The sequence below is a fragment of the Eleutherodactylus coqui genome, chromosome 2 (assembly GCF_035609145.1).
Source record: "Eleutherodactylus coqui strain aEleCoq1 chromosome 2, aEleCoq1.hap1, whole genome shotgun sequence".
Lineage (NCBI taxonomy): Eukaryota > Metazoa > Chordata > Amphibia > Anura > Eleutherodactylidae > Eleutherodactylus > Eleutherodactylus coqui.
The window spans coordinates 36810985-36834331 of NC_089838.1; the positions used below are offsets into that span (position 1 = coordinate 36810985).

At 43.4% G+C, this 23347-nt stretch overlaps 1 protein-coding gene across 1 annotated transcript in view; it reads right to left on the minus strand.

Moving 5' to 3' along the window:
- The window catches only part of MGAT4B (alpha-1,3-mannosyl-glycoprotein 4-beta-N-acetylglucosaminyltransferase B), a 345980-nt gene that overhangs the window by 52175 nt on the left and 270458 nt on the right, over positions 1-23347 (minus strand). Inside the window, exon 9 of the mRNA XM_066590582.1 lies at positions 5854-5984. Within this exon, the coding sequence (XP_066446679.1) occupies positions 5854-5984 (131 nt within the window). The remainder of the gene's footprint in view (positions 1-5853; positions 5985-23347) is intronic.

Consider the following 23347-nt stretch of genomic DNA (forward strand, 5'->3'; position numbering starts at 1 on the left):
GCTAAAATGACACAAGTAGCCTTTAACCCTTTGCAATCTAATTTTGGATTCAGGGTTTTCTAGGGGGCTCTCTCTTTCTGCCATTATACAATGGCACCATCTGCTGGCTAAAGCGGTGTGTGACATGCCGGAGAGGCCCCAGAGCAGCCAGTAATCCAGTGTAAGAATACCCTGCTGGATGTCTTCTGACATCGGAGCTGTACTGCCTTCAATCAGAATGTCTTTACACGTCAGACAGTGGATTGGAAAGGGTTAAAAAGTTAATGCGCCATACCAACGCAACTTCCAAAGTGAAAAATAAAGCAACTTGGCAGGTTACTCATTTAACATTTTTATTCCATATTGTGACTACATCTCTGATGCAGATATACGTCTCCATGGCGACAGACTATAAATAAGCCTTGTGTAGTCTGATCCTGGACTCATAACCACATGTACATGTCCTGTTACTTCCACGAACACACATACTTGTTAGAAAGCAGTAGAGGGCAGATACAAGAGAGATGTGGGATCAGACTACACAGTTTGCAGTCTGTTGCCGTGGAGACACAGATCTACAAAGCTGTTATAGACACAAAATAGTAGGAGATTATTAACCCCTTAATGATGCTGGCTTTCTTTCCCCCCATTTTCATTTTTTCCTGCCCCCTTAAAAAAAAAAAATTGTAACTCCTTATTTATCCATCCAAGTAGCTGTATGGGGGTTTATTTTTTGCGGGACGAGTTGTATTTTTCAAATGGTACTATCTAATGTACCATATAATGTGCTGAAAAACATTTAAAAAAAACTTGAAAAAAAAAATCTAAGTGGAGTAAAAGTGCGTCTTGTTTCTACGGCGCACAAACTGCAACAAAAGTGACATGATAACTTTATTCTATGGGTCAGTACGATTACTACGATACCAAACTTATACGTTTTTTTTTTTTTTTGCTGTACTACTTTTCTTTTTCAAAGACATTTCATTTTTTAAAATTATTTTCTGCCGCTATCTTCTGCGCGCAATAACTTTTTCAAAATTTTCTAATCGACAGAGTTGTGCAAGGGCTCAGTTTTGGCGATACCAAATGTGTATTTTTGTTTTATTATTTAGATTCTTTTATTGTAAATATGGCAAAAGTGTTTTTTCTTAGTTTTTTTTAAACATTCATTGCTTTTTTTAAAAATATTTAGTAAAACTTCATTGTTCTTATTTTATATTTTCTTAGTCCCCAGAGGGGACAACAACCTGTGATGCCAGAGCATTACATCATACTGCGATCGGGCAAAAGGGGGGATGGCCATGACTCCTGGCTGCCATGACACCCACACGGCTCCCCCAATCTCACCACGGGGTGGGGGAGAGAATGGGGCGTACGGGACCCCAGAACACCATTCAGGGGATTTAAATGTCAGAATTAAGGTAACAAGTACGTAAGGACTCCATGGATAAAGATTGCTGGTAGTGAGATAGGATATGCGATGTATTTCGAAGCAGCGTAGCTTCTTTTTTAGGCAAATATTGTTGCATGTCCTACCCTATTCTGCGATTCCCCTTATATATGATACTAAAGGGAATGTAATCACCTGTATTTTCTTTTGCTAATTAAAAGCAGATAGTGTAACATTTTCTATTTTTCTAATCTGTTTTTATTTTCTAATTGTAGATTTTGTTTTCTATTCTCTGTACATGACTATGGGGTCGGCCATCTTGCCTGAACTGCAGTCAACAACATTTAGAGATACACTTAACAGCAAAACTCATGGGCCATTCACACAGAAAAGAGCTGACCCATTGACTTCTATGGGACAGTGTTGTGGGCATGCTCTGTGGCCTGTGAAGGGAGCGAGAGGAACTGACCTGTGAGCATCAGCTATTGTGAATGGTGGATCCCGTGTTATCTATATATAGATGTTACCTTTCATTGCTATGATAATGGGATGGCTGAAAAGTTCTCTCTATAGAACAGAGAAGTCTCAGACTATTAGGCTTAGCGGTGAATGTGAAAACTGCAGGGTTTAGGAAGTTTTTAAGTATACATTTGAAAATAAAAAATGTACTCAGACAACCTCTTTAACAACGTGACGACTTTTTCATATAATTACTAATGGATTTCCATAAGAAAGCATCCTCTCCCTCATTTTCTCTCAAAAACCCAGGATGGATTCAGTGTACATTACAAAAACACGATGTGAAAAGACCCTAAGCCTTCTGCGTCTCTCCTATTCACTACTGTGTGTCATATCGGCGAACTATTCTATACGATTATGGATTTTATGTACCTGCAATTACCAGATGGGCTCCTTATACGATATGACTTACATTGTAGATGTGAAGACCTTATAGAAACAAAATCAAACAGTCTCTTGGCACGGTCACTTCAGTGCAGGGTTACCATGTGGAACTAGAGAATGATGGAAGGATATACATATCCTTCACTAGCATAAGTCAAGCGTGTATGTGAATTATTACATGTGTTAGAAAGAATTGGCTGCTGCAGCCCAACAGACGCAGTCAACAGAGGAAAAGTTATACAGAAAACCAGAAGCCAGAAAGAATCCTTCAAAAGGTAATGCTCCACCATCCGACTAGTCAGAAATAGTCCAAGTCCTGCATGCACCCGCCACAGTGAATGTCTCAGGGCTCCATCACACCGACGCTGCGATGTTCGGTCAGCCGCGCCATGGCCACAGCACGGTCGAGAATCGCATGAACAAGAGGCAGCCATGACCAAGTCATGTCTGCATCTCCTGTTTAAATGCCTGTTCAGACGCTCAGGGTGCGGCAAGTATACGCCACAGGCCAGTATACCATAGGGGGAGAAGAGAGAGTTTAGCTCTGCTAAACTCCCACCCCCTTCCCTCACCCTCTCTGCCCCTTGCCGGCTCACGGCAATGGGTGGGGGCGGAATGGGGCGGGAGCTAGAATGTTAAACGTCCGCCCCCTCTCCGCCTGCCAGCAAGAGAAGGGGGGGCGTGATGGGGGTGGGAGTTTAGCAGAGCCTCTGCTCAACTCCCTCCCACCTCCCTGTTTCGGCAGCTCCCATAAGCGTCTGCGGGACCGGCCGCCGTATTGCAGCCAAAAAGATAGGACCAGAATGCACTATATTTTCCGGTCAGCCGTTTTTTACGTACCAGACAATCGCCCATCTGAACTGATGTACTGTAATCCCATGCATCAAATGCCAGTTTTTTTATTGCGGCAAAATTGCTGCGATAGAACGCTTGTGTGAAGCCAGCCTCACTTTGTGACAGAATAAGGCGGGGCTAACACGACCAAATTAGAATTGCGCATTAGGAGGGGTCTGCATGCCCATGTAATACGCGGTAACTCGTAGGTAGTCAATTACATTGCTTTATGCAGTTCTGCTCACATTAGTGTGTCAGAATTGCGTCATCAGCAAGCACAAAATAGAACGCAACATGTTCTATTTTCCTGCGTATAATTGCGAGATAGAGCCCATTGTCCTCCATTCGTGTCTATATACATGTGTATGGGCTGTGGCTATATGTGATGGCGCAGAAATATTAACCATAAAAAAAGGTGTACAGCGCACGATGGCGCTCCTGAGTACGGAGTTATGCGCAGTACAGTTTTACAGCCATATGCAGAGTCACAGCTGTATACCGCTGTGGGAGCCTGCGGCGCTTTACGCTTACAGCCGGGTGAGCCAGGGCTAAGGTGGATTGGACTTATGAAAACTCTGCAATTAGACCCGGTGTGGTTCCAGCTTCAACGCGCAGGACTGCAATGAACAAGGCTGTGGTCAAATGGACCCCGTGGTGCCATAGGAGGGTTAATGACAGTATATTACACCTCTCGGTATTACTCACCCGTTACTATGTATTGATGCCCCGTAGTGGCTTACGTTACTCTTTAAATTTACCATGCAATCAGGTTTTATGTAGTTCAGCTGTAACATCTTGGAGGATTCACGGCGGCACACCAGCGACAGAGCATTGGACTTAATGATCATTTATTGATTCATAAACTGGTTATTTCATGTAATATTTCTATTATTTAATGCCCATTCTACATCTCCTTGCACTTCCTATAAGGAAGACAGCATACTTGGCAAAAAGCAGAGATAGGAAAAGAAAATTCAAGTTCTTTTTTGTACTCGCACATACAAAAATACCTTTCTGTTTCCACAGCAACATGAATCACCCGTTGGGATAGAATGTCAACACACAAAGACATTGCGCTGACACGACTAATAGCCCTCGCTATGCGCCTCACCCATTTGTCGACAAGTGCCAGGACTACAGGTGACTGTATGCGACCGAGTGCCTAAATGCTAACTAGATGCAAGCAAGGGTCTAGCAATACACCACAAACACCAACCAAAATGTATTAATTGACCCCAAGGGCCACATGCGAATGAGTTTTTTGGGTAGGGTTTATTTAGTTGCTTATGCCAGTTTTCTGTGCGACACACGGAACAATTGCGCAAAATTCCATGACTTTCTTTTCTTGCACTGCGTTCTTCACCACTTTTGTAAAGAGCGATGGGAGTTAAAGGGGTTTTTCCATTAAAAGCAAAAAAAAAAATTCTATACTTACCTATTTCTCCCCATCAATCTACTTACCGCATCTTCTACTGACCAAAATAGTGAGTAGAAGATGCTCCTGGCTCCTGCAGTCCCCGGGTCACCTCACCGCAAGCCAGCCGGATCCTCTCCTTCCTGTTATGCAGTGGCTATCTTCTTCGGCAGGTCAGTGTAAGCCAAGTCATAGTAACGTAGTGATCACTGCCTAGCAGGGCTATTGCAGAGACTGTGCATGTGCACTGCCTTCAGCATTTATATAGGAACACTCGTGGTGAGACAACGAGCATGCGCAGCCTCGGCATAGCATTTAGTCAGTGAACGCTACGTTACTAGTGATGTAGCTTACACTGACCTGCAGGAAGAAGAATGCCGGAAATGTATGTAACGTCACCAGAAGAAGAAGGATCCGGCCAGCTGGAGGTTAGGTGACCCGGGGGACTGCAGGAGCCAGGAGAGGACCGGTGAGAAGGTGCGGTAAGTAGACTGCCTGGGGAGGAATAGGTGAGTATTGATTTTTTTAAACAGACAAAATCCCATTAAGTTATAGTGAAATTTTCACTCTTTGGTTCACGGACTCGCCAGAGATGCACCAAATTTCTTAAGAGGCATGCATCTCAATTTTGTCATTCTTCACTTTGCCACACTTAGGATTGATTAAGACCAACGTATAAAACACCATTGTGAGTAAATCTTCCCCCATTTCTACAAAATATTACCAGAATGTCCATATGATGTTTCATTTATTGCATATCGGATGCACAACTGCTCACTGGTTAGAGTCATGCAATAACCATGAGCACATACATTTAGACACTACGTGACAACACATATAGTAGGAGTCTGCGCTGCCCATGGCGTTGCCAAAACACCCAAGTTGTTTTCCTTACTACTTATGGCTCTTTCTTTGTTAATGCGTATGTCGTTAAAGTGTAGAAGTGCCGTCCCAATCATGAGCCACAGCGGAGACACAAAGTTTTCCCTCCCAGCACCATTATGGCCATTAATTGGCTGGTGTGGTCATGTGATGGTCACAAGACTGGTGGGGAATCAAATGGATTTGAGAGGTAGGTACAACTTTTTTTTGTTATTTTAACACAAATTCAGTGCTTCATTTAATCCCAGACCTGATTATTATGGGGATATTATGAAAATACAATGCATCCTGCTAATGTAATTCCATCTCTCTTTATATTTTTGTAGTCAACAGCAAACCGTATATCACAGACTTAGGCGATCTTTAATATGGAAGCGACAGGTCCAATTTGAGATGCAGACGGTGCACAAGCTCCTCACAAGGACCGCCGTGACAATCTGCTATTACTTACCGCATCCTTCTCCGGATTGCATACTTTCACCCACAGGATGTGGTCCAGCAGCCAGTCGATAGGCTTGTCTTTGTAAAACATGAGGATAAACTCGACAATCAGGCTGAGGTCCAGAGACTTGAAGAGCTTCCCTGAACGGAATGAAGGAAAATGGTGTTTACTCCGATGTCTTTTTTAACACTTTTTATAAATATAATTTCAAAATATCCACTATGGATATGAAGTTTTGGTTAAGCTTTCTGAGCAGATTGATGGTATTGAAGGCTTAATGACAGCAATCAAACGAGAGAGACCGACAGAGATCGATAGAGATACGAGTACACAGTGCGTAATTCTAGTCATTCACAGTTGGCAAACAAAAGCGGGGAGAAGCGAGTGTAAAAATCCTCGCCGCTATTAACAATGGGAATCCTGATCTTTACCGTACTTATGGAACGTACAGAGAAAAGCCAAATCCAAAGCAAACAATATTGTGTAAAAACAGAAAATGTATGGAGGCAGACAAAAACAACATCCAAGTGACAATAGGTAAAAATTACTAGTTACTACTGCAGGGATTTGATTTCTTCAATACAATCATTTTACATTATTTTGCATTATGCTTTTTTGATGAGGACCAATCACTGGATAGAATCAGTGGTGCTGACTGCCTAACTCTGCCACTGCAGCCATGCCATCATCTCCCCCCCCCCTACTCACATCCCTTCATATGGATGGGCTCTTCTTTCTTAGGTCCAGCTCTCAGCGCTCTCAAACTGTCATGTGGGCGCTCCCCACCACTTACTTACAGCAAAAGGTGATGCTGGATTTGATTTGACAGTTTGACATTAACCATTGAGACTGCGGTAGACTGCCCACTTGACACAATAAGAGCGCCAGACCCGAGTCCATCTGAAGGAAGGGAGGGAAGTGTGGGGGAAGAGGTGGGGGTTGTAGAGTGTGGGGGGGGGGGGGGGGGGGGGGGGGGAGGCGCAAAACAATGCAGCCAGCCCCACTCATTCTTTCTAGTGGTCCTCTTTAATTGTTAGAGCCCACTTACACGCAAAAATAATTGTTCAAAAGATAGGTTTTGAGTCATTGTTTTGCATAAACTGCTAATGGACACTAATGTCCATTAGCAGCTTATCACCTTCATTTGCATGTAAAATGAGCCTCTAGGATGCAGAGAACAGCAGGTAGTCTGTTCTCTGCATTCAGCTCCTTTGTTCTGCTAAGGGCTTTCTGCTGAATAAAATGTAATGGGCGCTCCCGTGGAGAATACAGCACCACGGACAGCAAACACAGCATGCAGTCTGTGTTATCTTCTCTCCAGCTGAACAATGGATTTTATGCTCACCTAAAAATCATCATTCAGCTGAAGAGTGAAAGATGGGAGCTTTTACACACAACGATTATCGTTCAAACCATTGATTTTGAGCGATAATTGTTGCGGTTAAATGGGCCTTTAGAAATCTTCAACAGAACTGCCCACCTCTCACTGTCTTCAGAGTGAGAGGCATGCTTCCGCCGACAACCCTGCCTTTTAAATTTGTGATAATGTTACACCAATCTAAATAACATTGTCCATTCAAGGCCAACTGTTTATACCATGGGTAAAGCAACCTTAAATGTGGAGAACTACTGTTCGAAGGGTCTCGAGCTGTACTTGGTACTGCTCACAGGGGACCATGTGAGAAATGGTATGAAAGTTTTATTAATTTTACGCAAGTTGTGGAAGAGTCTGCCGAGCCAAAAATGTTTTAATAATGTGCTCACTTATTTCAACAGCTTTTGTATTTCCTTTCTAACTGCTGAAAAACCTTTTATAACATGGCTATGCCAGCTAGAAAAAAAAAAAGATTTATCGAAATGTTTTCATTAACTGAACAAACAGGTCTACAATTTTTTTCTAGTATATAAATCTTATCTTTTTTTAAATCTAAAACAAAAAGCCTCCCGAGCCAAACGCCATTGTTATAATGCGCTCGCTTAATGTTACACATTTGTATCTTTCTTTGCACATTGCTGAAAGACTTTCCATAATATGAAAGCTTGCGATTAGAGATGAGCAAATATACTCGTTTCGAGTAATTACTCGATCGAGCACTGCGATTTTCGAGTACTTCCGTACTCGGAAGAAAAAATTCGGGGGGCGCCGGGCGGCGGCGTGGCGGAGCAGGGGGTAGCAGCGGGGAACAGGGGGGAACCCTCTCTCTCTCCCTCTCCCCCCCCCCCCCACTCCCCGCTGCAACCCCCCACTCACCCACGGCGCCCCCCGAATCTTTTCACCCGAGTACGGAAGTACTCGAAAATCGCGGCGCTCGGGCGGAAAAGGGGCGTGGCCAAGTAGGTTCGCTCATCTCTACTTGCGATGTAAGCCAAAAGGTATTCATTGAAATTTGCTCACTAACTGGAAGCATTTTTTTCTTATGATCCAAGAAAAACTAAATCAAAATGGCCGGTTAGTACAGCACTGAAAACAATTGTGCAGCGCACAGTGCAGAGTAGAAGCCCCTTGTGACTCCATGTCTGCTATTACAAATTTTCACTTGAAATTTAACTTTTTACACATTAACAGCAACCCCTTCCCACAGACGGCTCTGCACACCATCAGAGCAATTAGTTAAAATAGGTTTTAGGCAGCCCTCCGCCCTTACACGTTATGTTCCTGACATCTCCATCATAACTCCTAAACAACATGCCCGCTGCCTTGGGGTCATATTCGACTCCGATCTCTCATTTACCCCCTACATCCAATCTCTTGCCCAAACATGTCAGCTGCACCTCAAGAACATGGCAAGAATCCGCTCTTTTCTTACCATAGACACGCTAAAATGCTTACTGTTACCCTCATCCACTCCCGGCTCGATTATTGCAACTTGTTGCTGATCGGCCTCCCCTGCACCAGACTCTACCCTCTCCAGTCCATCCTGAATGCGGCAGCCAGGCTCATCTTCCTGTCCAGCCGCTACTCGGACGCCTCTACCCTGTGCCAGTCACTGTGCTGGCTGCCCGCTAAATACAGAATTCAATTTAAACTTACTAGCTTCATCCACAAAACCCTCCACAGTGCAGCGCCCCCCTATATCGCCTCCCTCATCTCAATCCATCACCCAGCCCGGGCTCTCCACTCTGCTAACGCAACTAGACTGCGCACACCTCTAATTCGAACTTCTCACTCCTGCCTCCAAGACTTCTCCAGAGCAGCACCGGTCCTCTGGAACGCACTACCAAAGGATACCCAGGCAATCCAGGACTCGAAAAACTTCAGGCGTGCTCTAAAAACGCACCTCTTCAGGGAGGCATTCCGTATTCCCTAAACAAACTCCTCTGTATGCCGCCTGATAACATGCTCCCTGACCTACTGACTGCAATCCCTGCTAGCCGTCATAAACCGCTCCTGCAGTCATACTGATCCTGCCGTCACACGGATAAATGTCTGACCATTGTCTATGTGTATAGCATCCCTCACTCTCCACCTCGCCATACTGTGCACATCTCCAGCCCCTTTACCTTCTGTAACACCCCACTACTTGCAGTATGTAAGCTCAGATGGAGCAGGACCCTCACCCCTACTGCTTCCATCAACTGATTACTATTGTAACCGTGGTTCTGTAATTTTTGTACTTTTGTCTTTCTGTATTCCCCCTGTCTATGTAAGCGCTGCGGAATATGTTGGCGCTATACAAATAAAGATTATTATTATTATGCAATTGTGAATCGGTGCACATCCGCAGGCTGTATAAAATGAGCATGATAGAGAGGCAGAGTCTCTCAGAAGCAAGGATGGTCAGTCTTCAGATCGCTGAATCTCTGACCGTCCTTGCTTCTAAAAGACTCTGCCTCTCTAACCTGCTCTTTTTATAGTCACGTGACTTAGTAGAAAATTGAAACTCCAACTGTTTTTCATTAGTACAAATGACTTTTTCAGCCTTCTGTTAACCCCGTACCAACTTGTGAAATGTGTTTCTGTTATCAATTTTTAAATGAAATGGAAAATGTCTCACTTTCAACTTATGTGTTCTATTGTGAATAAAATGTAATATGAGGTTTCTAAATCACTGCATAATTTTTTTTTCTTTACATGCATTTATGTTTTACACAGCATCCCAACCTATTTGGAATTGGGTTGTACTTGTTCAAGGGGATGCCGATCCCTGGTCTATACGCTTCCTTTTGTATCTCATCTGAGGAGCTACAATCTCCTGTCAGCCGGTCAAAAAGTCTCTGCTTATTAGTGATAATGAAGCAATAGCATTCAAATTTACTGTAGGCTGTTTTTCTTAAAGACTACCTGTTAGCTTTCCTGACCCAACTGTCTTAGGAAATACTTACTTTATATTCTAATCACTTATGTACTTCTAGCAACTATCCTTAGAGGCATATATACCGCTGAGGCCAGTGATTGGACAAACTGTTGCAAGTATTCAAAGACCGACGAGGACGACAAGAGAATTGGCGCTGTTGCAGCCTGGGATTTAATGGGTATGTAATTCTTCTTTTATTATTTTCGGTCATTCCCAGTTTCCTCCTTAGCCACCCCCTAAATGTAATTTTCTAATTTACAAGACTTGGGTGGGTAAGAGTAGCTGGTCCATAGACTTTGTTTCAGAAGAAAGGCATACTCTATGAGGACAGTAACTATTAAAGGTAGATAAAAACAACCATACCATATTTTATAAGTAGCCCATTCAGGAATCTGGGTAATTCCAAAGGGTTCATTGACTTGCAAAATTTAATGTACTTTTTATGCATTGATTGCCGATGCAAACACAGGCAGCTGAATGACATGACATATGTGCATAGGCAAAACACCTGCAGACTTCATTATACTAGGGAGGTAAGCCTAACGTTAACTAGGACTTTATTGCAAAGCCAAACAACCATCAGTCAGTCAGAATGGCAGTTGACACATGCCTCCTAATATAATACTGATAAGGAATTGGAGAATAAACACGTAATTAAAAAAGAGCTAAATGGCCAATGAATCCTGAGAAAGAAAAACAAACAAGTGTGTTGTCAACTAACTCCAATCTCCAGGCAGAAAGTAAAGTAAAAAATGACTAGATATAAAACGCAGTATACTTTTCAATTATTACTATTAGCCAAAAAATCTTCTAGTAATAAGGACCCCATACACATAAGATAAAAGATGTCATATGATGTCCAGGAAAAAAGGATCAGGAATGGTGATCCTTTTGTTCTCAAAGGAGATAAGCCACCACCAGAGGTGTCTGGCAGCAGTTTACTCTTCCCTCACATTTTTATCACATGCACCTTTACTAAACCTCTTACCATTTAAGGCCTCCAGCAGTAAAATGGAAAGGCCTTACTAATGATAAATTGACGACTGTGCTCATTCTGTCCCATTCTACACAGCAAAACTGAGAGATAAGCTGCAGAAAACCGTAGATAACCACTGTGTGTCTTCTGGTGGGCAGTTGTAAAACTATATATTCTTTCAAACTTTTTATATGGATAATAAACACCAAAAATATAGGGAAGATCAGGGAATCAAAAATGTCAGCCGTTTTGCTCACAGATTTGACAACCACCCCACGCAGAGACGTATTGGCACTAAATATTCTGCATTAGTACATAATTTGCCTGACAGTGGATTTGTGAATTGCAAAGTTTATAGAAGTTATTTTACAACATTTCTGTCTACCAGCAGCAGTAAAACTTTTACGCAGATTTGTTTTCTCCCACTGAGTGATGCTAATAATATGAAATATGATATGCTTTCATTGGTGAAAAAAAAGAGTGCTTGTCACTATGAACTGATAAAACAGTATAATTTGTGAGCATGGTGAATCTCATGAATGCCTGATCAAAATGAAAAACAGCTGCAGAGGTAAGCTGAAGATACACCAATAAAGTCACTTGGAGATCATATATTTAGAATAGCTACCTTTCAAAAGCGTATACAAATCCATATTAAACCCCTTTACCATACATCCCTTAAATAGAATCTGTCACAGGGACGGACTGCTACCAAATAGAGACAATATAACTGCTGCATTAGATGACCAATCTGTAATGCTGTCCAGTACACAAAATGATCCATGGGTAATAGTCAAAAAAAGCACTGCCAGGGCCCACCTCAGGCACACCATCACACACAATATTTTCTGGAACCGGAAGAGGCAATCCCTTTTCAAAATGCGACCACAGGTCCAACTTCGGGCAAATGGACAGTTTGCCTATTAAAGTGGCATTTCAAAAAAGTGGCTGAGCGTAGGGAATGGGACAAAATATACCATCCAATACTCACCGGTGTGATGTCCCAATAGTCGAACTGCTTTGGTCCCCACAGCTGTACTGTCAAAAGCATCTGCTGAGTAGCTTCAGCGGGCACAAGTACATTAACTACACATTACGGCCGAGGCCAGTGATTGGCGGTGGCAGTCAAGCGAATGATGAATGGCACATGATCTGTGCAGGAGCTTTCGAGAGCGGCGGGGACTGAAGCTGCTGTGCCGGACATTTTTTTTTTTTTTTTATTTTGTCCCACTCCCCGCCTTTAAGCCACTATTCTGGATGTCTCGGAAAACCATTTTGGTGCTACTATACATGGCAACCAATCATGTGAAAGATTATCATTGTTGTAAATGGTGACTCTCTGTCTAGGATGATAGGAGGGGGGATCCTGAGTAAAGGCCCTTTTACACGCAACGATTATCGCTCGAAATTCGTCCAACGGCTAAAAATGAGTGATAATTGTGACATGTAAACGCGGGCATCATGCAGTTTTTGTTTGAATGATGGATTTCAGTTCACATAAAATCCATTGTTCAGCCGCTGAAAGACTGAGCAAATACGTTCCATCTGAATGTATTTCACTCATCTTTCAATAGACTGCAGGATGTTCTTCCCGTGGCGTGTTTACACTAGCCGCCGGGAGAACAATGTAATCTGCCAGTAGCTGTTTGCACAGCTGGGCGTGTGTTTAAATGCTGGGCTCAGCAAACAGCTCATAGAGGTTGTTTTACATGCAAATGAAGGTGATAAGGTGTTAATGACCATTAACGCCATTAACACTTATGCAAACACATAGCTAAATCTTTCAATCTTTCAGTCGTTTGAAACATTATCTTTGCGTGTAAAAGGGCCTTCAGACACTTCCCTCAATGACATCTATATGCCCTTGATAGGTTATATGAGCTTTCTAATGAGATAATCCCTTTAAGTGAGGAGTCTTCCAAAATAGCATACACCTGTCACATGCTGTCAGCATATAGGGAGGGACAGGCTTCTCTGAAAAGGGAAATGTTAAAGGGGTTGTCCCGCGGCAGCAAGTGGGTCTATACACTTCTGTATGGCCATATTAATGCACTTTGTAATGTACATTGTGCATTAATTATGAGCCATACAGAAGTTATAAAAAGTTTTTTACTTACCTGCTCCGTTGCTAGCGTCCTCGTTCCCATGGAGCCGACTAATTTTCGCCCTCCGATGGCCAAATTAGCCGCGCTTGCGCAGTCCGGGTCTTCTGCTCTCTTCAATGGAGCCGCTTGTGCAGAATGCCGGCTCCGTGTAGCTCCGCCCTGTTACGTGCCGATTCCAGCCAATCAGGAGGCTGGAATCGGCAATGGACCGCACAGAAGAGCTGCGGTCCACGGAGGGAGCAGACCCCGGCGGCCATCTTCAGCAGGTAAGTATGAAGACGCCGGACCGCCGGGATTCAGGTAAGCGCTGAGCGGTTTGTTTTTTTAACCCCTGCATCGGGGTTGTCTCGCGCCGAACGGGGGGGGGGGGGGGGGTTTAAAAAAAGAAAAAACCCGTTTCGGCGCGGGACAACCCCTTTAAGTTGTCATTTCATTCATACATTCCCAGGAGGAATAACAGAGGAATGCAGTAATGCAGAGTTCTATGGAAAGATGGAGACATGTCTTGAGAGCCAACAGGTCTTCTCTAATCTTCCGTGATCCAGCCAACAATGGCCATTCCAAGCTTTCTCCATATTACTTGCCTGTAGCCTCTCCTTACAACCAGAGATACAGTATTTCCCAATCATTAAGAGTACTGTACATAATATGTAAGCAAACCCCCTAAATCCCTTAATTACTTCTTGTCCCACAGACTGACTAACCGCTGACATACTTAACTTTAATAGCCTGCCTTCTCATTGATGCTATCTTCAATCATAAATACAAATAGAATTTCCTTCCAAGGTTAACTACTGCAATGTGAAGCCAACAAATCTGCATTATGTAATACAATTCATCATCTGCATCCCGCAATCCTGAGAAATACCTTCAAGGAGAAATCTATACAGAATTACTGCTGTGCTATAAACCGAAACCCTCCGTGCTCACTTATAGAGGCATCCTTTAAACAATGGGTTAATTCGTAAAGAGAAAAAAAAAAGTGACCTACTTATCTCCCAGACTGATAATGTGTTATGTCGCGGAATAAGATATAAATATTCACTTCGATGTATTCTCTCCGTTAGGGAAGGAAAATAAGTAACAAAACAGCAGACTTGTATAACCGGGGTCTTTGGGGACTTGGTATATGCATATCAATGCCATCCCAGCACTGGAAGACCGGAGATGAAAGAATATCTGTCCAACCTTGGTTTCTGATTCCACACACGTGAATGCAAGAAAAAAAAAAAAAACCGCAGTTCTTTAATGAAAAACACAATGTGATTAATGGTGGAAAGGAGCAGGTCCACTAAACAGCCATCACTTTGTAGTAAATTTTCCAATCTCTGGGTGGATGAAGTGGCAAAAAGCCAGCAGCGACTCATTATCTCAGCAAAATTATTATTTTTTTTTAATGAGCCTGGGCCAAAAACTGCTATGTGCACGCTTTCCTTGTGAGCTCAGCACAAGACGCGCACATTTTAAAGCTGTTCACCTTCCCTTTTAGACACTTAGCAAGGTCGCTCGGCGGTTCCTGATAAAGCTGATTCGTCTTGGAAATAAAATCAACTCTCTAAATGATTAAATCTGAAATACAATAAAATGTCCCTGACATATGAAAAGGCCTTTAGTTATCCTTCTGCTGAAACACAAAAAGTTATTATATATTCTGAGACTGCAAGGAGAACCGCTTGCCCGCGCTTTGCAAGCAGCCTTGGGATATAGTAATTGCATCCAAGTCAACCCGTAGGAGTGGATCACAGAATGCCCAATGTCCCAAATGGTCTCGTAGTCAACAGCTTGTGCTACAGAACAAGACGAGGCATCTGCTGAAATCAAGACTTTTGTCTCATATCAACCTCTTATCTCAAAGCCCTAGTGTGCTGAAGTGGCCAAAGTGTCTTAATTAAACATATCAAAAGGCAAGAATCTCCTACATGGCCACATGTCTCTTGTCTGCTCGCTGACAGAATCTCTCATCTTCCCCCTTACTTAGAAGATGAGATAGGCGGAAATAAAAAAATACAGCATCAGCGCCGAACAGATTATAGGCAAACCACGAAAGTGTTGCCGATAATGCACGGCTCTTGATCAACAGTTTTATTTTAAAATCACAGAGGTGAGAGAAAAAAAGTGTACAAAGACACAACTAACAGAAAAAGGAGCCAAAAATGTACCATCTGATAAACCGCAGAAAACGGCCATATACTTACTGAGGAATGCAATTATTTGGTGGTCGGCTACCTGCATGGTGAGAGGATGCGTCTATATGCACTCCTCACTCAGTAAGTATATGGCCCTTTTCTGTGATTGTTTTATGTGTCTATACTTCCCCTTCTGTGATGCATATGATAAACCGCAGGGCAGCTCAATCGCCCTAAACCCTGGTAGCATGCAAAGAGACAGATCGCAATAGGAGCAAGCAACATTTAGCTCCCTCCTATTGCAATCTGACTCTCTGCATACTACCAGGGTCTATGGTGACTGAGCCTGCGGTTTATCAGATGGTGCGTTTTTGGCTCCTTTTTCTGTGAGTTACACTTTTATTTCGAGTTTATGATAGATGCTCCTGCTATATTAACAGGGAGGCATCGCACCTTATGGAGTAGAACACTTTTCATGATTACAATGAGGGATCATTGTATAGCACCGATGCAACAGTATATTTCGTGGCCTCCAGGTTCCATGGGTAGATGATGTGCCCCCAATCAGATCACACAGCAGACTCATTGGCTTCCCATTAAAGGAAATGTATCACTTATATATTTTTTCTTGCAGTGAACCATATTCTATTTCTTAATCTGTTTTTCTGGCTGTAGATCTTTTTATTCTACATGACTATGGGGGCGGCCAGTTTTGCCTGAGGTGCTTTTAACAGCATTTAGAGAAGCTTTACAGCAAAAATCATAGGCCACTCACACAATGGACAGGAGGGGATCCGTTGAATTCTATGGAGACTGTTCTAGGCGTGTTCTGTGACTGGTGAAGAGTTCATTGTGCAGGGAGGGGAGGAGGTGGTGAGCTGTAAGCATCATCTATTGTGAATGGTGATCTTGCGTTTTATATACACACACACATATATACTTTAATATTTCAATAGACAGGCACTCACTCACTGGAAGTAATGGGGTGCAGCTGATATCAGGTACTGCCTGCCCAAACATCAAATATAAGTAATCAAATAAATAGCATAACATATGTGCACCCCCTTAGGCTGGGTTCACACATGGCGGTTTTGCAGCGGATTGCCGTTGCATATCCGCACTGCGGCAAAACCGCTGCGTTTGCAGTGCAATGCAGCACAAATGAGATTTGCCAAAAAGCTGTCCTCACAGTGCGGATTTTTTCCGCACAGCCGCAGTGCGGAAATGCAACGGCATATGCCTTGCCATATAGCACGGTGTCAGTCTATTTTCACTGAAGCTGGCACTTGCATCCTCCTTCACACAGGTGACACGGCATGCATGTGAGAAGATCGCAGCAATATCGCATCGGTGGTCCATGTGATATCGACGTGTTTTCTAGTGGCAATACCGCGATTTTGTGGTGATACAAAGTTGCATGATTTTGTAGCACCACATGCAAGGTTTTTCGGGAGGGGAGCTTGAAATATAAGCCCTACCCCGAAAATAAGCCCTAGCTGCTGAATTTTTTTTTTTTTTAAATACATCTACGTCACCTAGAAGCACTGTCCGGGGCTCCATTGCATCTTCTCCCCAGTACTGGTCTTCAGCATCTCTTCTGGACAGCGATTGAAAAATCCGTGCCTCCAGGGATTGATGGCTGTGATTTGCTGAGGGCCTTAGCTTAGCCAAACAGACCCAGCGCTCATCGAACCAATCACAGCCATTCATTGTATTCATCCCCATCCAGTAGAGATGCTGATTTTCTAATCACCGGAAAGAAGAGATGCTGAAGACAATGGCCAGGGACCGGGTAGAAGAAGGGCCGGAGCTGGACAGCGCTTCTAGGTGATGTATGTGTATTTTTATTCTGAAGCTAGGGCTTAGTTTAGGACTTTGACCGTAGGATATCTTAATGTCAAAGTCGCGTCGCATCACATGAAAACCTCGTTTTCATGTGATGCAACAGAGAGGAAGGCTCCATAGGGAAACATGGGCTGCGAAACCTGCGAGGTTTTTGACTCGCAATGTCGCAAGCTACAAAACATCGCAAATGTGAAGGAATCCATAGGAAAGCATCGGCTTAACATACATGCGTTATGTAGCATTGTTGTGTGGCGAGAAAATCGCGTGACTTTTTCGCCTGTGTGAAGGAGGCCTAATAGTACTTCACATGTAGCAGATTTTGTTACGAATTTGCATTTTTGACACAGATCCACAGTGGATTTCACCCTTTAGTGCTTCTTCAGATGATTAGGATTTTAAAATGTTTTGTGGACGTGAGAATCATTACTACACACGAGAAGAAACGGGCCTTGCTGTGAGAAGAGATAGGCCAGGACCTATCTCAGATTTTCTTTCCGCGTGCGATAGCGCAAAGTTTTAATGTAAGAAGAGAAAAAGACTTGACAGGTTCGTGCGAGCGTATCTGCGCATGTGTTCATCTGAAGAAGCCCTTAAATTGAAGGAGTGAAATCTGCTGCAGATCCTCATTGTAATCTGAACCAGAGATGCGGATTGTGAGTCGGCTTCAGCAGGTTCAAAGATGGCCAACTAAATTATTAAATGGAATTGGGGGATTGCACTACCCAGAGGGGTTATCAAAACTGGGGTTTAATTAAGAAAAAAAAACGAGACAGCTCATTGTAAGCTTGTAAACTTTCTCTGTGTGAATGTAACATTGCTGTATGTAACTGATTATAATATTAGAGCAAAAGGAGAATTTATTGTGGAAAACTGAACCCTTGAAGGAAGGCTCTAGTGACCTGTTGTACCACCTCTAGCTTGGATACAAGATGTGATATGGGTGGCATGGAGGCTCTAGGACCCTGTTGCACCGCCTCTAGCTTGGATACAAGATGTGATACGGGAGGCATGGAGGCTCTAGTACCCTGTTGTGCCGCCGCTAGCTTGGATACAAGATGTGATACGGGGGGCAAGGAGGCTCTAGTACCCTGTTGTGCCACCGCTAGCTTGGATACAAGATGTGATATGGGGGGCATGGAGGCTCTAGTACCCTGTTGTGCCGCCGCTAGCTTGGATACAAGATGTGATATGGGGGGCATGGAGGCTCTAGTACCCTGTTGTGCCGTCTCTAGCTTGGATACAAGATGTGATACGGGGGGCATAGAGGCTCTAGTACCCTGTTGTGCTGCCACTAACTTGGATACAAGATGTGATTTAGATGGACATGGAGGCTCTAGTACCCTGTTGTGCTGCCTCTTGCTTGGATACAAGATGTGATACGGGCGGGCATCGAGGCTCTAGTATCCTGTTGTACCCCTTCTAGCTTGTATATAAGATATGATACGGGAGGGCATGGAGGCTCTAGTATCCTGTTGTACCCCTTCTAGCTTGTATATAAGATATGATACGGGTGGGCATGGAGGCTCTAGTACTCTGTTGTACTTCCTCTAGCTTGGATACAAGATGTGATACGGGCAGGCATAGAGGCTCTAGTACCCTGTTGTACCACCTCTATCTTGGACATATGTATATAATTATATATGTACAGCTAGTATAAGTTCTACATCTACCTGTATAGTGATATAGACTATGCTGGTATAACCTAGGTATCTTCAGTATATAATTATATATGTACAGCAGGCAGAACCTAGGTATCTCCTGTATATGATTGCACACTTTACACACAATTAAAAAAATGCATTAAAAACTTGCATGCTGTTTTAAAAAAAATGCAGTATTGTTTAAATCCAATATGTGGTTTTAATAGTGGTTTTTGACTACCGCATACAGTTTCTTTTATGTGTTTTTTTTTTAAATTGTGGTTCAAAAATGCAACCAAAAACATGAACACATGAGCACAGCGTAAGGGGCAACAAATTCTCATGTAGTCCAGGAAATGAGTCGGATTTGTACAGCTTATGCCAAGAGATTAGATTACATATGTAAATTCATTTTGCAGCTGTATGCAGCAAGGTTTAGGTATGGGTACAGGTACAGGTGTGGGGGGAGGCCCAAGCTGAACTTCTGCAGTCAGGCCCTTGAGCCTTTAGTTACGCCCTTGATGGTAAATGTACTTTCCCTCCGACAAGCTCACACATTTTCTGGCAGTTTAAAGTCTTATTATATGAATAAGTGTTTAGAACACATGGAACTCTTGGGATAGTAGGGTAATAAAATACGAATGATTAGGAGTAGTTGCAACCATTTTGTCTACTGGACTTGCACAAAGTAGGAGAAGAGACATACCAACTGTTCACTTACTAATACCTGGAAATTGAGAATAAGGTTGTGTGTTAGAACACTGACTCAACTTAGAGAGGTTATAAAACAATCACATTTTATCCTCCACCTACAGGGACCCTGTTGAGACCCCCACCAGTCCGAAGAAAGTTGATCTTTTGCCCTTCATTCCTCCTCATTGCACACCCTTAGTCAAGAGAATATACAATGGAACTGCTGGAGATTGCAAAACTCGCTATACATGACTATTTCAGTCAGCCCCATTGAAATGAATTGAGTGTTGCCATGCATGTGCGACCTCAGCGCCATTCAATCTGCGGGTGTGAGCCCACAGTGAGGAGAAGACGACGACACAGGACCACTGTTCTCAAGATTGGTGGGCGAGATCTTCACCAACAACCTATTCTATGGATAGGTGATAAAAGTCGATTGTGGTTCTACCTCTTTAATGATCAATTTGTATGAATTTCCAAACTAATTAGTAATAATAATGATTACATTTTGGGTCTATGCCCTTCAAGCGAGCTACACAATCCTGACATTTTTTTGGCTTTTTTCCGACACAGAGCTGCAAATCCACTATTTCACTCAAAGGGTTTGTGCAAAGTTTTAAACCTTTCCCCTTATTCATAGGATAGAGGATAAATATCTGATGAGTGGGGTCAAATGCCTTGGACCCCTACCGGTCAGGAGGATAGGGGTCTGATATCCCCTCATATGAATGGAGTGGTGGGCACGCATCTGCAGCTGCTCCATTCATCTCTATGGGACTGCTGGAGATGGCATTAAATTAAATTAATCTTCCACCGTGAGATGATGTTCTCATTGGTTTAGCTGGCCACGGTATTACAGTTGTTCCGCCGTAATTCCCTCCCCACAATGCTCCAGCGCGCAGTAAACTGTCATCATTACTTTATATAATAGTTTGTGTTATGACAGCCTCTCCGTTCAATTATCCGGTGAGCTGCATCTCCATTTGAAAACTTCAGGTGCGAGATGGATTTCTCAAATTCCCTGTTTATATACACTCTGAAGCTTTAAATGCTTTTTGTTTTGCTGCGTGACTGTGTTTGTATTTTACAGAAGTATTCAGCATAGGAGAGACATTAAAATATGGAGGCACTGAGAGACCAGAGGGGATTAGACAAATCCATAAATCCATCAGAGCTTAGGCAGCCTGTGACGGTGTTGTCAGAGGAAGCATCATAAATCACAGGCACATAGGTAACTGATAATAGGGCTCTTTTGTGGCAGCATTAAAAATATCCGGCGGAATAAGAGGAACCTTATGGTTTGAAGATTCGGTAAAGATTGGCTGAAACCAACCGTAAACTATAAGATGAAGATGCCGGCAAGTACTCATACGTATGTCTGAGCATTAATGAAAAAAGTTTGGTACGGTGTTCACCCGTAGAGTAAAATGGGATTGTTCTCAGTAAGAGAAACCAGGTAATCTTGTAGATATGATACTTTGTAATGTTTAACAAAAATAGATGATGTTAAAGCAAGCTTTCCAACCAACTCAGGCATCCCCCTGTGACATGGCACTGCCAGCTCACACATGTCCCCGGCGGACTTCCATCTGCGCTTGCTTCCCACTGGCGCCAACGACTTCTTTCTCCGCTTGCTTCCCCCTGGCACCATGCTCATACTTCTCCTCCGCTCCCGTTCCCCCCTGCAGCCGGGCATGCTGTCACTCTTCCCCCCGCTCTGATGCCACGCTCACATCTCTGCCCCGCTACTGTTCCCCCTGCGGCCGCTGCAAGCGGGCCCCGCTGTCACTCTCCTCCCCTTTGACACGCTGCTCACCGCAGCTTCTCCACCGCCGCTTCTCCCCGCCGGCTGGGACAGAGGGGACATGTGTGAGCTGTCAATTAATAATTTCCTCTATTCCAAGCAATTCACACCAACAACCACCGTAGTAAAACTGTATTCCTTGCAGTTGAATTTCAAGCCCATTGACAAGCTAATGACCAATGTTCCCAGTCATGAAACTGCAGAACAGCCATGGGGGTTCTATTTTCTTCCATCACTATCTTGCTCTATCTTCTCCTAATAAAAGTATATAAGGAAATTGCCCACAATGCAATTGCCTTCTTTGTGAAAGGGAAACATTCAACACATTGCCTACACTATTTGATTCAGTTTGTAGAAACCACTTTCACTTAGCAAAAAAATGGGGGAATCTAATAAGGATTATGGGCAACGATTGTAGGGGAAAAAGTGGCTTTACTATATAGAAGTTGGTGTAAATCATAGAGCAACTCTCTACCAGCTCTTAGCACTTCTGATGCAGAGACATCCAAACATGCCTCATGTCCACGAGTGGATCGGATTTGCGGAAGATCCACAAATCAAGACGCCCATAGGGAAGCATTGGCGTCCGCAGCTGAATTAAAGCATGCAGATTTGTTTTGTGGACCTTCTGGTCTGGAAAACAAAATTGCAGCATGCTCCATTTCAGTGCAGTTCCCGCACGGATGGCTTCCATTGAAGTCAATGAAAGCCGTCCAATCTGCCACCCATCCTCAATTGCATTGCGGACAGACCACGCATTCTGCAGGAAGCAGTAGTTTTTTAAAAAAAAACCACTTTCCTGCGCATGTGCAGCGGCGTGCTGGCCACCGCTTCTGCACACATTCATAGTGCAGAAAATAGAAGACTTGGACAAGTAAGCAGAAGACCCAGATGGGTAAGCAGGGTCCTCGGCCGCGGGCAGGATCGGATTCCACTGCAGACTACCGCATGCGGTATCCGATCCGCCCGTGGACATCAGGCCTTACTAAGAGGAACGCCCCTCCTAATATAAACTTAGAGCATTTTTCCTGGGCTCATCGGTGCTAAATATGATAGTCCGGCTTTGGTACATTCAGTGTGTTGCTTTTTGTGGAGCTGCCACTTTGGAGATGCACAGCGGGTATTGCCTATAACTGGAGACAGGAAGATTTGCCCTGTAATATGTGCTCAACTTCTGCCAAATCAATTTTCAGCCGGGCTCTGAGGCTCAATACATATTTCCGGGATAATAGCACCTTTTTTTTTTGGCTTGGAGCTCCATCACAACCCTTTTTTGCTTTCTATGGAGGACATATTCTTTTCTGTACTCAAACACATATGTGTGGGTTGCTAATACTCTGCAAAGTGGTTTAACAGAAGGATATTCTATTACTGAATATACAGAAGACAAAGTAACAGACTAATCTAAGCATAGAACAATAAGACAAAGCATAATAGCACATCTACCGGCATGGCCTAACCACAAACAGTTCTCAGCAGTACCTTATTCGAGAAAGTGTTACCTTCCAATGTAGCAAGTAGTCAGTACCCTCCCGAATTACTAAAACCAGGCCTGCACAACGTGGCGGTGGGTAGAGACCAAGATTCAAAATCAACAAACCTCTTGTGGCCACAGACAGATTTTTAGCAGCTCACTATATAAGTTAGTTGCTAAAAACCCATGTATGCTATAGTTTAATAATTTACCGATTTTGCAAAGCATTACAAGTTTAACACATTTTGCAGGTTTTCTTAGCTTTGCATGTAATTTATGGGACGTATTACACTTCGTCAGCAGTTTATTACATGGCATATACAGCACTGGCTCCCCAGGATGCTCTGCCTGCTAGTGGATAGATATGAGCATAGACCTCAGTTGCTTCATGCCGTTATATAGACAGAGAATATGTCTGCATAAGAAAACTATTAGGCCGCTCTCACAGCTCGCTTTTTACTGCGATTAGCGCGGCGTTTAACGCTGCAATTATCGTGGTACAAGGCTCCCATTGATTTCAATGGGGTTTCGTAGACCAACACTGC